The following is a 13,111-nucleotide window of genomic DNA, read 5'->3' as shown; positions in this document are numbered from 1 at the left end:
TTACACAGCCACACATCTACTGCCTTATTTGTTCCATACTGTGCTGCTACTCCATCCACACTGTACTGCAGCTGCTCCCAAAAATAAGGGAAAAGAGCAGGGGAGCAAGACACTTTCTTCTGGCATTAACATTTGTTCGTGTATAAACAGGGGCAGGCATCTGCCTCTGTTAAAGCATAGTTTTTGTGCTTTTTTTTATTTAAATCTAGCATGTAGGAGAGTGTGAAGTAATTGTGGTCCACCGTTTTCGAAACTTCTTGGCGCAATGACACGACTTCAACTAGTTGGAGAAAATTATTTTTTATTTACATATAGGTGACAACGCGTTTCGTAGTTGGGAAACACTCCTTTTTCAAGTCTGGGGTCTAGAAACAGTGCCTCCTTGTGCAGATAGCGTGTTTTTCTCAGCTTGACAAATATGTTTTTGTGCATTGCTTTTGTGTGTACTTGAAAATTCAAAACTACAAAAAAAAGATTATAATTGTAATATGCAGTATGTAACAATACTGCAGTGAGGGTAAGCACCCCTGAATTATATACTGTATTAAAAAAGGGTGTAAGCTACTAGTATTCCATTCAATAATGAAAAGACCTAGATGTTATGCACTTCATGGTACATACAGTAGGTACAGGTATTCCTACATGCCGGGTTACAGTTTTGAACCTGTTATTGTTGCTTTTGTAACTTGCAATTTTACCACATCTTCCCTGTTATTTGTGGATATGAGTAGATTTATCGCTTTTGTGCACTGTGTCCCCTAGGTCTCCGCACTTAAACGTCTTTCTAGGCCAGCTCCAGATCGTTCTGTAAGTCAGATGTCATCACTTCCAGATTCGGGTGCAGAACTGTCAAGCACTGCATCATCGGAACAAGATTGTAGTTCACGATCTGTGTCCAGCATTGTACGACAGTGGAATCGCAAGACAACAAAAGAAACAGGACCTCTAGCTAATGGCAGTCTGGCTGTGAGGTGACAAAACTTACCGTATATGATAACCTTTTTCAAGCTAACAATACTTTCTTTACAATTAGAAATGGACTATGCTTTTATTATTACTAAACCCTGATAAAATTCTTAATTAATTTGGAAACAGGAGAACACCTCCCCGAACACGGCTTCCTTTGAGCAAGGCTGCTCATATAAAATGGCAAACTTTGGAAAAGCGAGTTCATGAAGTTGTTTTACAGAGGCTGACTTTACTTAATTTGGAGAATGATATGGAACGGTTGCTGCGGGTAAGTGGAACAATGCAGTTTTGTCTGTCAGACGCTAATGCACTTGACAGTATTTCAGCTTATATACTGTTATTTACAGATATTATCTAAGCATTTTTCTTAAAGAGGACCTTTCATCTGGCAAAAAATTCTGAACTAAGTATCATGATATGTACAGCGGCGCCCAGGGATCTCACTGCACTTACTATTATCCCTGGGTGCCGCTCCATTCTCCCGCTATGTCCTCCGGTATCTTCGGGGACTTGGTTATACTGGGTGGAGACTGCCCTTGTTCTCCTGGGCATCTCCCAGGCTGTGAGCTCTGCGCTGCGATTGGCCAGCGCTACAGCCTGGGATAAGGAGACGCCCAGGAGAACAAGGGCAGTCTCCGCCCAGTATAATCAAGTCCCTGAAGTCTCCGCCCAGTATAACCAAGTCCCCAAAGATACCGGAGGACATAGCGGGAGAACGGAGCAGCACCCAGGGATAATAGTAAGTGCAGTGAGATCCCTGGGCGCCTCTGTACATATCATGATACATAGTTCTGAATTTTTTACCAGATGAAAGGTCCTCTTTAAGTCTAGTTGTGCTGTTTTGAATTCTTTATACAGTATGTGCCCCAATTTTATGACCTTGAATATCTTGTCTTATTATACTGATGTCACTTATATTCTCCTCTTAAACCTTATAGGGGAGCTTCAAAAAGCACTTTTGTAAAAATGTCACCATTCTCATGGCATTTTTGCGTGCATTTTTTTGGCCAGAAACACTCTGACCAGCTGTTGCAAAGATACTTAGATATAACAAAATATTTTGGTTCATGGTGATTTTGAGGTCTGTAGTATTTTTTCCCCAAAAACGTTACATACTCTAGGTATGGTGTTTTCCATTGTGTTTTTCTGACTGACTTTTCTATAGAACTTAAAAAAATTTAAAAATTAAAAATAAAACCTATAAAAACACAACTGAAGCAGTTTTTTTTGCAAATGTTTAAAGGATAAGGTGGTTTGCATCTCCTAAAATATATTCCTCACTGCCAAAGGAAAAACTTAAAAAATAAAAGTAACACTTTTATTGAAGACACAATAAAACTGGGGAGAGAGGCCTCCCAACCTTTCTGATAGTACTAGGCAGAGAAAAGGTGGAGAAAATGAAATACACTGGTTCCCTCACTTACCTCAAGAAGACGATGAACATATAGTTGTCCACCTGGGAGAATCATAGACAACTATGCTTTAACAGGGGGAGATGCCGGCCCCTGTTTATACACAAACAAATGTTAATGCAGAAAGAAAGTGTCTTGCTCCCCTCCTCTTTTCCTCACTTGTGGAGTTGCCAGTCCTCCCGGTGAGTGATGAGAGACGATAGGAGAGTGTGGAGTAATTGGGGTCCACCGTTTTTCGATACTTCTGAGAAAAACATGCTATCTGCACAAGGAGGCACTGTTTCTAAACCCCAGACTTGAAAAAGGAGTGTTTCCCAGCTCCGAAATGTGTTGTCACCTACAGTGGATATAAAAAGTCTACACACCCCTGTTAAAATGTCAGGTTTCTGTGATGTAAAAAAAATGAGAAAAAGATAAATCATTTCAGAACTTTTTCACCCCTTTAATGTGACCTATAAACTGTACCACTCAATTGAAAAACAAACTGAAATCTTTTAGGTGGAGGGGAGAAGAAAAAAACCTCAAATAATGTGGTTGCATTATAACTGGGGGTGTAGCTGTGTTCAGAATTAAGCAATCACATTCAAAATCATAGGAGTCAGCATACACCTGCCATCATTTAAAGTGCCTCTGATTAACCCCAAATAAAGTTCAGCTGCTCTAGTTGGTCTTTCCTGAAATGTTCTTAGTCGCATCCAACAGCCAAAGCCATGGTCTACAGAGAGCTTCCAAAGCATCAGAGGGATCTCATTGTTAAAAGGTATCAGTCAGGAGAAGGGCACAAAAGAATTTAACAGGCATTAGATATACCATGGAACACAGTGAAGACAGTCATCATCAAGTAGAGAAAATATGTCACAACAGTGACATTACCAAGAACTGGACAGCCCTCCAAAATTGATGAAAAGACGAGAAAAAACTGGTCTGGGAGGCTACCAAGAGGCCTACAGCAACATTAAAAGAGCTGCAGGAAAGTACTGGCTGTGTGGTACATGTGACAACAATCTCCCGTATTCTTCATATGTCTGGGCTATGGGGTAGAATGGCAAGATGAAAGCCTTTTCTTACAAAGAAAAACATCCAAGCCAGGCTACATTTTGCAAAACCACATGTGAAGTCTCCCAAAAGCATGTGGAAAAAGGTGTTATGGTCTGATGAAACCAAGGTTGAACTTTTTGGCCATAATTCTAAAAGATATGTTTGGCGCAAAAACAACACTGCACATCACCAAAAGAACACCATACCCACAGTGAAGCATGGTGGTGGCAGCATCATGCTTTGGGGCTGTTTTTCTTCAGCTGGAACTGGGGCCTTAGTTAATCTAGAGGGAATTATGAATAGTTCCAAATACCAGTCAATATTGGCACAAAACCTTCAGGCTTCTGCTAGAAAGCTGAACATGAAGAGAAACTTCATCTTTCAGCATGACAACGACCCAAAGCATACATCCAAATCAACAAAGGAATGGCTTCACAAGAAGAAGATTAAAGTTTTGGAATGGCCCAGCCAGAGCCGAGACCTGAATCCGATTGAAAATCTGTGAGGTGATCTGAAGAGGGCTGTGCACAGGAGATGCCCTCGCAATCTGACAGATTTGGAGTGTTTTTGCAAAGAAGAGTGGGCAGATCTTGCCAAGTCAAAATGTGCCATGCTGATAGACTCATACCCAAAAAGACTGAGTGCTGAAATAAAATCAAAAGGTGCTTCAACAAAGTATTAGTTTAAGGGTGTGCACACTTATGCAACCACATTTCTTTCTTCCTTCCACCTAAAAGATTTCAGTTTGTTTTTCAATTGATTGGAACAGTTTATAGGTCATATTAAAGGTGGAAAAAGTTCTGAAATGATTTATGTTTGTCTGATTTCTTATCACAATAGCCATCATGAGATGTGGGGCGACGGGACACACTATCAAGACTGCCATACAAGTAGGAGCTGATTTTTGGCTGTGAGGACACCAATTTCCTAATATTTTTTTTTTAAACACATATACTATTACAGATTGTAGCCTGACCCACAGGCTATCACACATCTAATATTCATCACTCAAGCTTTGCTTCAATATTGTCCTCTCAATTGTCCTCCTGTTTTATTACACCACTGCTAGTTCCATGCTATACATGACAGTGCTTTGACACTGCTTTTCGATTCTCTACACTTATAGGCATGGCGATCCTGACTCAGCTGCGCCCCCTCCATTTGACTCGCCCAGGTGTGGGCTCAGCCCCACACTTGGGGGAGGGGACGCGCCCCTATGCTCAAACAGGCGACGGCCACACCTACGGCCACACTAGAGTTGGTTACGCCGCCACTCTGAAACAGGGGTGATTGGCATCCTAATTGCTCTAATATAGTGCTTTGTTCTGCTCCTGATGATCCACCACGGGTGGAGAAACACGTTGAGCAAACATTAGCTAGAGCCAGTGAGCAAGCAACTGCCAGGGCCAGTGAGCCTCTACAGTTTTGTTCATGGCTGAATAACAGTGCAGCTCAGAGTAATTGGTGATAAATTTATAGCGAGGGTGTGGTCAATCCTGAATCAGTAATGTGTGTATGTGTGGATGGGAAGGTTGTGCTCAGTGTTGACAAGAAGATTGATCAGCAGCCCAGCCAGGGCCAGAGATAGCCAGTACCAACAAACCTATGACATTCCTATGCCTGACATGAGCGATTGAATCAATAGGGGTCAAAGTAGTCCAAGTAGTAATATCTTGCAAATGTCTACTACCATAAGTTACAATCAGTGACATCAACACATAGTTGGGTTTCCAGTATCACATCTGATTGTATGGTATAATGTCTGTGTTATACTATTACACTCAGGGGGTCTTCACACTCATATACTCCATTAGAGTGCAAACGCAACATAGCATGATTACTCTTAGGGGTGGAGAATGAGTGGTGTCACACTGAGTCAACACCGTGTCTATGATTCTGCCAGGTGGACACTATTGGGGTCATTTATCAAACTGGTATAAAGTAGAACTGGCTTAGTTGCCCATAGCAACCAATCAGTTTCCACCTTTAATTTTCCAAAGGAGATGTCAAAAATGAAAGGTGGAATATAATTGGTTGCTATGGGCAACTAAGCCAGTTCTACTTTACACCAGTTAAAAAAATAACCCAATATATGTTAATCGTCTCATGTGAGGGAACCAGCGTGTTTCACTCTCTCCACCTTTTCTCTGCCTTGTACTATCAGAAAGGTTGGGAGCCTATCTCTCCAGTCTTCAATAAAATTATTTGTTATTTTTATTTTAAAGAGTTTCTTTTGGCAGTGAGTAAATTGTTTAAAAATGCTGAAAATATGAGTTTGTATGTGAAGTAGCCCTTACTAAAGCAGAATTTATACATACTATATATGTGTTGTAAAGAAGACCAATATGCACTGTTTTGATTGCCAATAAGGGGTTATGCCACTATTAACACATAGTACAGTCAGTATTAAGCAGCACTCCAACCCGATGGGGGGGGGGGGGGGGGTTATATACTGTATATCTCGATCCTCAGGATACTTGCTAATGATCCATGGGATAGGGGGTGCACGCGGATGGGGACACAGGCTTGGGAGTCCCAAATGAACCGGATAAAGCAGAATCCACAGCACTTGTACATTTAGTGAAATTCCTTGTGATTTATTTAGGCAACAAACATAGCAACGTTTCGACAGTGTCTTTATCAATCAGTGGCAAAGTGTAACATAGATTACCTTAAATAACCCTCGGTAATTGTAAAATAAGGGGGAGGATGCAGGGGATGAAGTCACCAACTAAGTGGGTGTTTGAGAAAAAGTTCAATTATGCATTACATAGTTACATAGTTAATACGGTTGAAAAAAGACATAAGTCCATCAATTTCAACCAAGGGATAGGTGGGGGCGTGAATCCCAGAAGGAAATGAGACTCAGATTTCTACATGTTTTCATAAGCATTAACCCCTTAAGGACCCTGCCATTTTTCACCTTAAGGACAAGGCCAAATCTAACGTGTCACTTTATGTGGTGATATCTTTTACTTATGTGGTGATAACACTTTTACTTATCCAGGCCATTCTGAGATTGTTTTATCGTCACATATTGTACTTCAAATTTCATTTTTATTTATTAAAAAAATACCAAATTTACCAAAAATTTTGAAAAATTAGCAAATTTCCAAATTTCAATTTCTCTACTTTTATAATAGATAGGGATGAGCGAACCCGAACTGTATAATTCGGGTTCATACAGAATTTTGGGGTGTCCGTGACATTTTCGTAAAAGTCCGGGTTCGGGTTCGGTGTTCGGCGCTTTCTTGGCGCTTTTTGAAAGGCTGCAAAGCAGCCAATCAACAAGCGTCATACTACTTGCCCCAAGAGGCCATCACAGCCATGCCTACTATTGGCATGGCTGTGATTGGCCAGTGCAGCATGTGACCCAGCCTCTATTTAAGCAGGAGTCACGTAGCGCCGCACGTCACTCTGCTCTGATCAGTGTAGGGAGAGGATGCAGCTGCTGCTGTTAGGGCGAGATTAGGCAGGGATTTATTTACTGAAGTGATCGATATACAGCTGTGTATCATACAACCTCTGCTATTCAATTGCTCACTGTTTTAAGGCTGCCCAGAGCGTTTTTCAGTCACTTTTTTCTGGGGTGATCGGCGGCCATTTTGTGTCTTGTGGTGCCACCAAGTCCATTTTTAACCATCAATAGTGTTTTTTGTTTTTTTTGCTATATCCTACATCAGGGGCTTGGATGTGCTTGCTATTTTATTGAGGGGTAAAATACAATTGCCAAAATAGCAGTACCCTAAATCTGGTGTTTCAGCTGTGGCTAGCCAATTGTAATACTGTCTGCTGTCTGCCGAAGCACAGTTTTTGTTAGATATTAGATTGAAGGTGCGGATAGGGTCATCCTCAATAACTTCACACGCTAAGTCTAATTGTCATCCAGCGACTAAATACTAGGCCTACAATTTATATTCAGCTAAATCTGTCGTTACTGCTGTGCCTGTATTAGTGTAATACGGTACCTAAATAGATACCCAGATAGTGTTAGGTGCCTGTAAAAAAAGGCCTGAATTTGAATTCAATACATTGGGCCAAATATTTTTTTTCTTATTGTGGTGAACAGTAACAATGAGGAAAACATCTAGTAAGGGACGCGGACGCGGACATGGTCGTGGTGGTGTTAGTGGACCCTCTGGTGCTGGGAGAGGACGTGGCCATTCTGCCACAGCCACACGTCCTAGTGAACCAACTACCTCAGGTCCCAGTAGCCACCAGAATTTACAGCGATATTTGGTGGGGCCCAATGCCGTTCTAAGGCTGGTAAGGCCTGAGCAGGTACAGGCATTAGTCAATTGGGTGGCCGACAGTGGATCCAGCACGTTCACACTATCTCCCACCCAGTCTTCTGCAGAAAGCGCACAGATGGCGCCTGAAAACCAAGCCCATCAGTCTGTCACATCACCCCCATGCATATCAGGGAAACTGCCTGAGCCTCAAGTTATGCAGCAGTCTCTTATGCTGTTTGAAGACTCTGCTGGCAGGGATTCCCAAGGGCATCCACCTAGCCCTTCCCCAGGGGTGGAAGAGATAGAATGCACTAACGCACAACCACTTATGTTTCCTGATGAGGACATGGGAATACCACCTCAGCACGTCTCTGATGATGACGAAACACAGGGGCCAACTGCTGTGTCTTTCTGCAGTGTGCAGACGGAACAGGAGGTCAGGGAGGAAGACTGGGTGGAAGACGATGCAGGGGACGATGAGGTCCTTGACCCCACATGGAATGAAGGTCGTGCCACTGACTTTCAGAATTCGGAGGAAGAGGCAGTGGTGAGACCGAGCCAACAGCATAGCAAAAGAGGGAGCAGTGGGCAAAAGCAGAACACCCGCCGCCAAGAGAGTCCGTCTGCTACTGGCCACCGCCATCTGGGACCGAGCACCCCAAAGGCAGCTTCAAGGAGTTCCCTGGCGTGGCAGTTCTTCAAACAATGTGCTGACGACAAGACCCGAGTGGTTTGCACGCTGTGCCATTAACGTTCTGAACCTTAGCACAACCTGCATGACCAGGCACCTGCATGCAAAGCATGAACTGCAGTGGAGTAAACACCTTAAAAACAAGGAACTCACTCAGGCTCCCCCTGCTACCTCTTCTGCTGCTGCAGCCGCCTCGGCCTCTTCCTCCGCCTCTGGAGGAACGTTGGCACCTGCCGCCCAGCAATCAGAGGATGTACCACCAACACCACCACCTCTGTCACCAAGCATCTCAACCATGTCACACGGCAGCGTTCAGCTCTCCATCTCACAAACATTTGAGAGATAGCGTAAATTCCCACCTAGCCACCCTCGATCCCTGGCCCTGAATGCCAGCATTTCTAAACTACTGGCCTATGAAATGCTGTCATTCAGGCTGGTGGACACAGACAGCTTCAAACAGCTCATGTCGCTTGCTGTCCCGCAGTATGTTGTTCCCAGCCGCCACTACTTCTCCAAGAGAGCCGTGCCTTCCCTGCACAACAAAGTATCCGATAAAATCAAGTGTGCACTGCGCAACGCCATCTGTGGCAAGGTCCACCTAACCACAGATACGTGGACCAGTAAGCACGGCCAGGGACGCTATATCTCCCTAACTGCACACTGGGTAAATGTAGTGGCGGCTGGGCCCCAGGCGAAGAGCTGTTTGGCGCACGTCCTTCCGCCGCCAAGGATCGCAGGGCAACATTCTTTGCCTCCTCCTCCTCCTCGGCTTCCTCCTCCTCTTCTTCCCCCTGCTCATCCAGTCAGCCACACACCTTCACCACCAACTTCAGCACAGCCCGGGGTAAACGTCAGCAGGCCATTCTGAAACTCATATGTTTGGGGGACAGGCCCCACACTGCACAGGAGTTGTGGCGAGGTATAGAACAACAGACCGACGAGTGGTTGCTGCCGGTGAGCCTCAAGCCCGGCCTGGTGGTGTGCGATAATGGGCGAAATCTCGTTGCAGCTCTGGGACTAGCCGGTTTGACGCACATCCCTTGCCTGGTGCATGTGCTGAATTTGGTGGTGCAGAAGTTCATTCACAACTACCCCGACATGTCAGAGCTGCTGCATAAAGTGCGGGCCGTCTGTGCGCGCTTCCAGCGTTCACATCCTGCCGCTGCTCGCCTGTCTGCGCTACAGCGTAACTTCGGCCTTCCCGCTGACCGCCTCATATGCGACGTGCCCACCAGGTGGAACTTCATCTTGCACATGCTGGACAGACTGTGCGAGCAGCAGCAGGCCATAGTGGAGTTTCAGCTGCAGCACGCACAGGTCAGTCGCACTGCGGAACAGCACCACTTCACCACCAATGACTGGGCCTCCATGCGAGACCTGTGTGCCCTGTTGCGCTGTTTCGAGTACTCCACCAACATGGCCAGTGGTGATGACGCCGTTATCAGCGTTACAATACCACTTCTATGTCTCCTTGAGAAAACACTTAAGGCGATGATGGAAGAGGAGGTGGCCCAGGAGGAGGAGGAAGAGGGGTCATTTTTAGCACTTTCAGGCCAGTCTCTTCGAAGTGACTCAGAGGGAGGTTTTTTGCAACAGCAGAGGCCAGGTACAAATGTGGCCAGACAGGGCCCACTACTGGAGGAGGACGAGGATGAGGAGGAGGTGGAGGAGGATGAGGATGAAGCATGTTCACAGCGGGGTGGCACCCAACGCAGCTCGGGCCCATCACTGGTGCGTGGCTGGGGGGAAACGCAGGACGATGACGATACGCCTCCCACAGAGGAACGCTTGTCCTTACCTCTGGGCAGCCTGGCACACATGAGCGACTACATGCTGCAGTGCCTGCGCAAGGACAGCAGAGTTGCCCACATTTTAACGTGTGCGGACTACTGGGTTGCCACCCTGCTGGATCCCCGGTACAAAGACAATGTGCCCACCTTACTTCCTGCACTGGAGCGTGATAGGAAGATGCGCAAGTACAAGCGCACGTTGGTAGACGCGCTACTGGGAGCATTCCCAAATGTCACAGGGGAACAAGTGGAAGCCCAAGGCGAAGGCAGAGGAGGAGCAAGAGGTCGCCAACGCAGCTGTGTCACGGCCAGCTCCTCTGAGGGCAGGGTTAGCATGGCAGAGATGTGGAAAAGTTTTGTCACCACGCCACAGCTAACTCCACCACCACCTAATGCGGAACGTGTTAGCAGGAGGCAACATTTCACTAACATGGTGTGCACACCCCTCCACGTACTGACTGATGGTTCGGCCCCATTCAACTTCTGGGTCTCCAAATTGTCCACGTGGCCAGAGCTAGCCTTTTATGCCTTGGAGGTGCTGGCCTGCCCGGTGGCCAGCGTTTTGTCTGAACGTGTATTCAGCACGGCAGGGGGCGTCATTACAGACAAACGCAGCCGCCTACAGCCAATGTGGACAAGCTGACTTTCATAAAAATGAACCAGGCATGGATCCCACAGGACCTGTCCATCCCTTGTGCAGATTAGACATTTATAACTACGTCCCCTTAACCATATATTATTGTACTTCAGGGCACTTCCTCATTCAATCCTTTTTTTATTTTCATTTTACCATTATATTGCGGGGCAACCCAAAGTTGAATGAACCTCTCCTCTGTCTGGGTGCCGGGGCCTAAAAATATCTGACAGTGGCCTGTTCCAGTGTTGGGTGACATGAAGCCTGATTCTCTGCTATGACATGATGCCTGAATCTCTGCTATGAGACCTCTCTCCTCTGTCTGGGTGCCGGGGCCTAAAAATATCTGACAGTGGCCTGTTCCAGTGTTGGGTGACAAGAAGCATGATTCTCTGCTATGACATGAAGCCTGATTCTCTGCTATGGGACCTCTCTCCTCTGTCTGGGTGCCGGGGCCTAAAAATATCTGACAATGGCCTGTTCCAGTGTTGGGTGACATGAAGCCTGATTCTTTGCTATGACATGAAGCCTGAATCTCTGCTATGAGTACTCTCTCCTCTGTCTGGGTGCCGGGGCCTAAAAATATCTGACAGTGGCCTGTTCCAGTGTTGGGTGACATGAAGCATGATTCTCTGCTATGACATGAAGCCTGATTCTCTGCTATGGGACCTCTCTCCTCTGTCTGGGTGCCGGGGCCTAAATATCTGACAATGGCCTGTTCCAGTGTTGGGTGACGTGAAGCCTGATTCTCTGCTATGACATGAAGCCTGATTCTCTGCTATGACTTGAAGCCTGATTCTCTGCTATGACATGAAGCCTGATTCTCTGCTATGGGACCTCTCTCCTCTGTCTGGGTGCCGGGGCCTAAATATCTGACAATGGCCTGTTCCAGTGGTGGGTGACGTGAAGCCTGATTCTCTGCTATGGGACCTCTCTCCTCTGTCTGGGTGCCGGGGCCTAAATATCTGACAATGGCCTGTTCCAGTGTTGGGTGACGTGAAGCCTGATTCTCTGCTATGACATGAAGCCTGATTCTCTGCTATGACTTGAAGCCTGATTCTCTGCTATGACATGAAGCCTGATTCTCTGCTATGGGACCTCTCTCCTCTGTCTGGGTGCCGGGGCCTAAATATCTGACAATGGCCTGTTCCAGTGGTGGGTGACGTGAATCCTGATTCTCTGCTATGACTTGAAGCCTGATTCTCTGCTATGGAACCTCTCTCCTCTGTCTGGGTGCCAGGGCCTAAAAATATCTGACAATGGCCTGTTCCAGTGGTGGTTGACATGAAGCCTGATTCTCTGCTATGGGACCTCTCTCCTCTGTCTGGGTGCCGGGGCCTAAATATCTGACAATGGCCTGTTCCAGTGGTGGGTGACGTGAAGCCTGATTCTCTGCTATGACATGAAGACTGATTCTCTGCTATGACTTGAAGCCTGATTCTCTGCTATGACATGAAGCCTGATTCTCTGCTATGAGACCTCTCTCCTCTGTCTGGGTTTTGGGGCCTAAATATCTGACAATGGCCTGTTCCAGTGGTGAGTGACGTGAAGCCTGATTCTCTGCTATGCCATGAAGCCTGATTCTCTGCTATGACTTGAAGCCTTATTCTCTGCTATGACATAAAGCCTGATTCTCTGCTATGGGACCTCTCTCCTCTGTCTGGGTGCCGGGGCCTAAATATCTGACAATGGCCTGTTCCAGTGGTGGGTGACGGGAAGCCTGATTTTCTTCTATGAAATGAAGCCTGATTCTCTGCCATGAGACCTCTCTCCAATTGATATTGGTTAATTTTAATTTATTTTATTTTTATTTTAATTCATTTCCCTATCCACATTTGTTTGCAGGGGATTTACCTACATTTTGCTGCCTTTTGCAGCCCTCTAGCCCTTTCCTGGGCTATTTTACAGCCTTTTTAGTGCCGAAAAGTTCGGGTCCCCATTGACTTCAATGGGGTTCGGGTTCGGGGCGAAGTTCGGGTCGAGTTCGGATCCCGAACCCGAACATTTCCGGAAGGTTCGGCCGAACTTCTCGATTCCGAACATCCAGGTGTTCGCTCAACTCTAATAATAGATAGTAATAACTCCAAAAATTGTTATTTCTTTACATTCCCCATATGTCTACTTCATGTTTGGATCATTTTGTGAATGCCATTTTATTTTTTGGGGACGTTAGAAGGCTTATAAGTTTAGAAGCAAATCTTGAAATTTTTCAAAAAATTTCCAAAATCCACTTTTTAAGGACCGGTTCAGGTCTGAAGTCAGTTTTGTGAGGCTTACATAATAGAAACCACCCAAAAATGACCCCATTTTAGAAACTACACCCCTCAAGGTATTCAAAACTGATT

General features: G+C 45.8%; 1 protein-coding gene across 1 annotated transcript in view; it reads left to right on the top strand.

Annotated features, from left to right (window-relative positions):
* Positions 1–13,111, top strand: part of KIF21B (kinesin family member 21B) — a 1,425,990-nt gene that overhangs the window by 531,469 nt on the left and 881,410 nt on the right. The window contains exons 21-22 of the mRNA XM_040424150.1: positions 763–971; positions 1,096–1,237. Coding sequence (XP_040280084.1) covers positions 763–971; positions 1,096–1,237 — 351 coding nt within the window. The remainder of the gene's footprint in view (positions 1–762; positions 972–1,095; positions 1,238–13,111) is intronic.

The sequence above is a fragment of the Bufo bufo genome, chromosome 3 (assembly GCF_905171765.1).
Source record: "Bufo bufo chromosome 3, aBufBuf1.1, whole genome shotgun sequence".
NCBI classification, from domain to species: domain Eukaryota; kingdom Metazoa; phylum Chordata; class Amphibia; order Anura; family Bufonidae; genus Bufo; species Bufo bufo.
The sequence above is the reverse complement of the archived record's forward strand: the minus strand, read 5'-3'. Positions and strand labels throughout refer to the sequence as shown.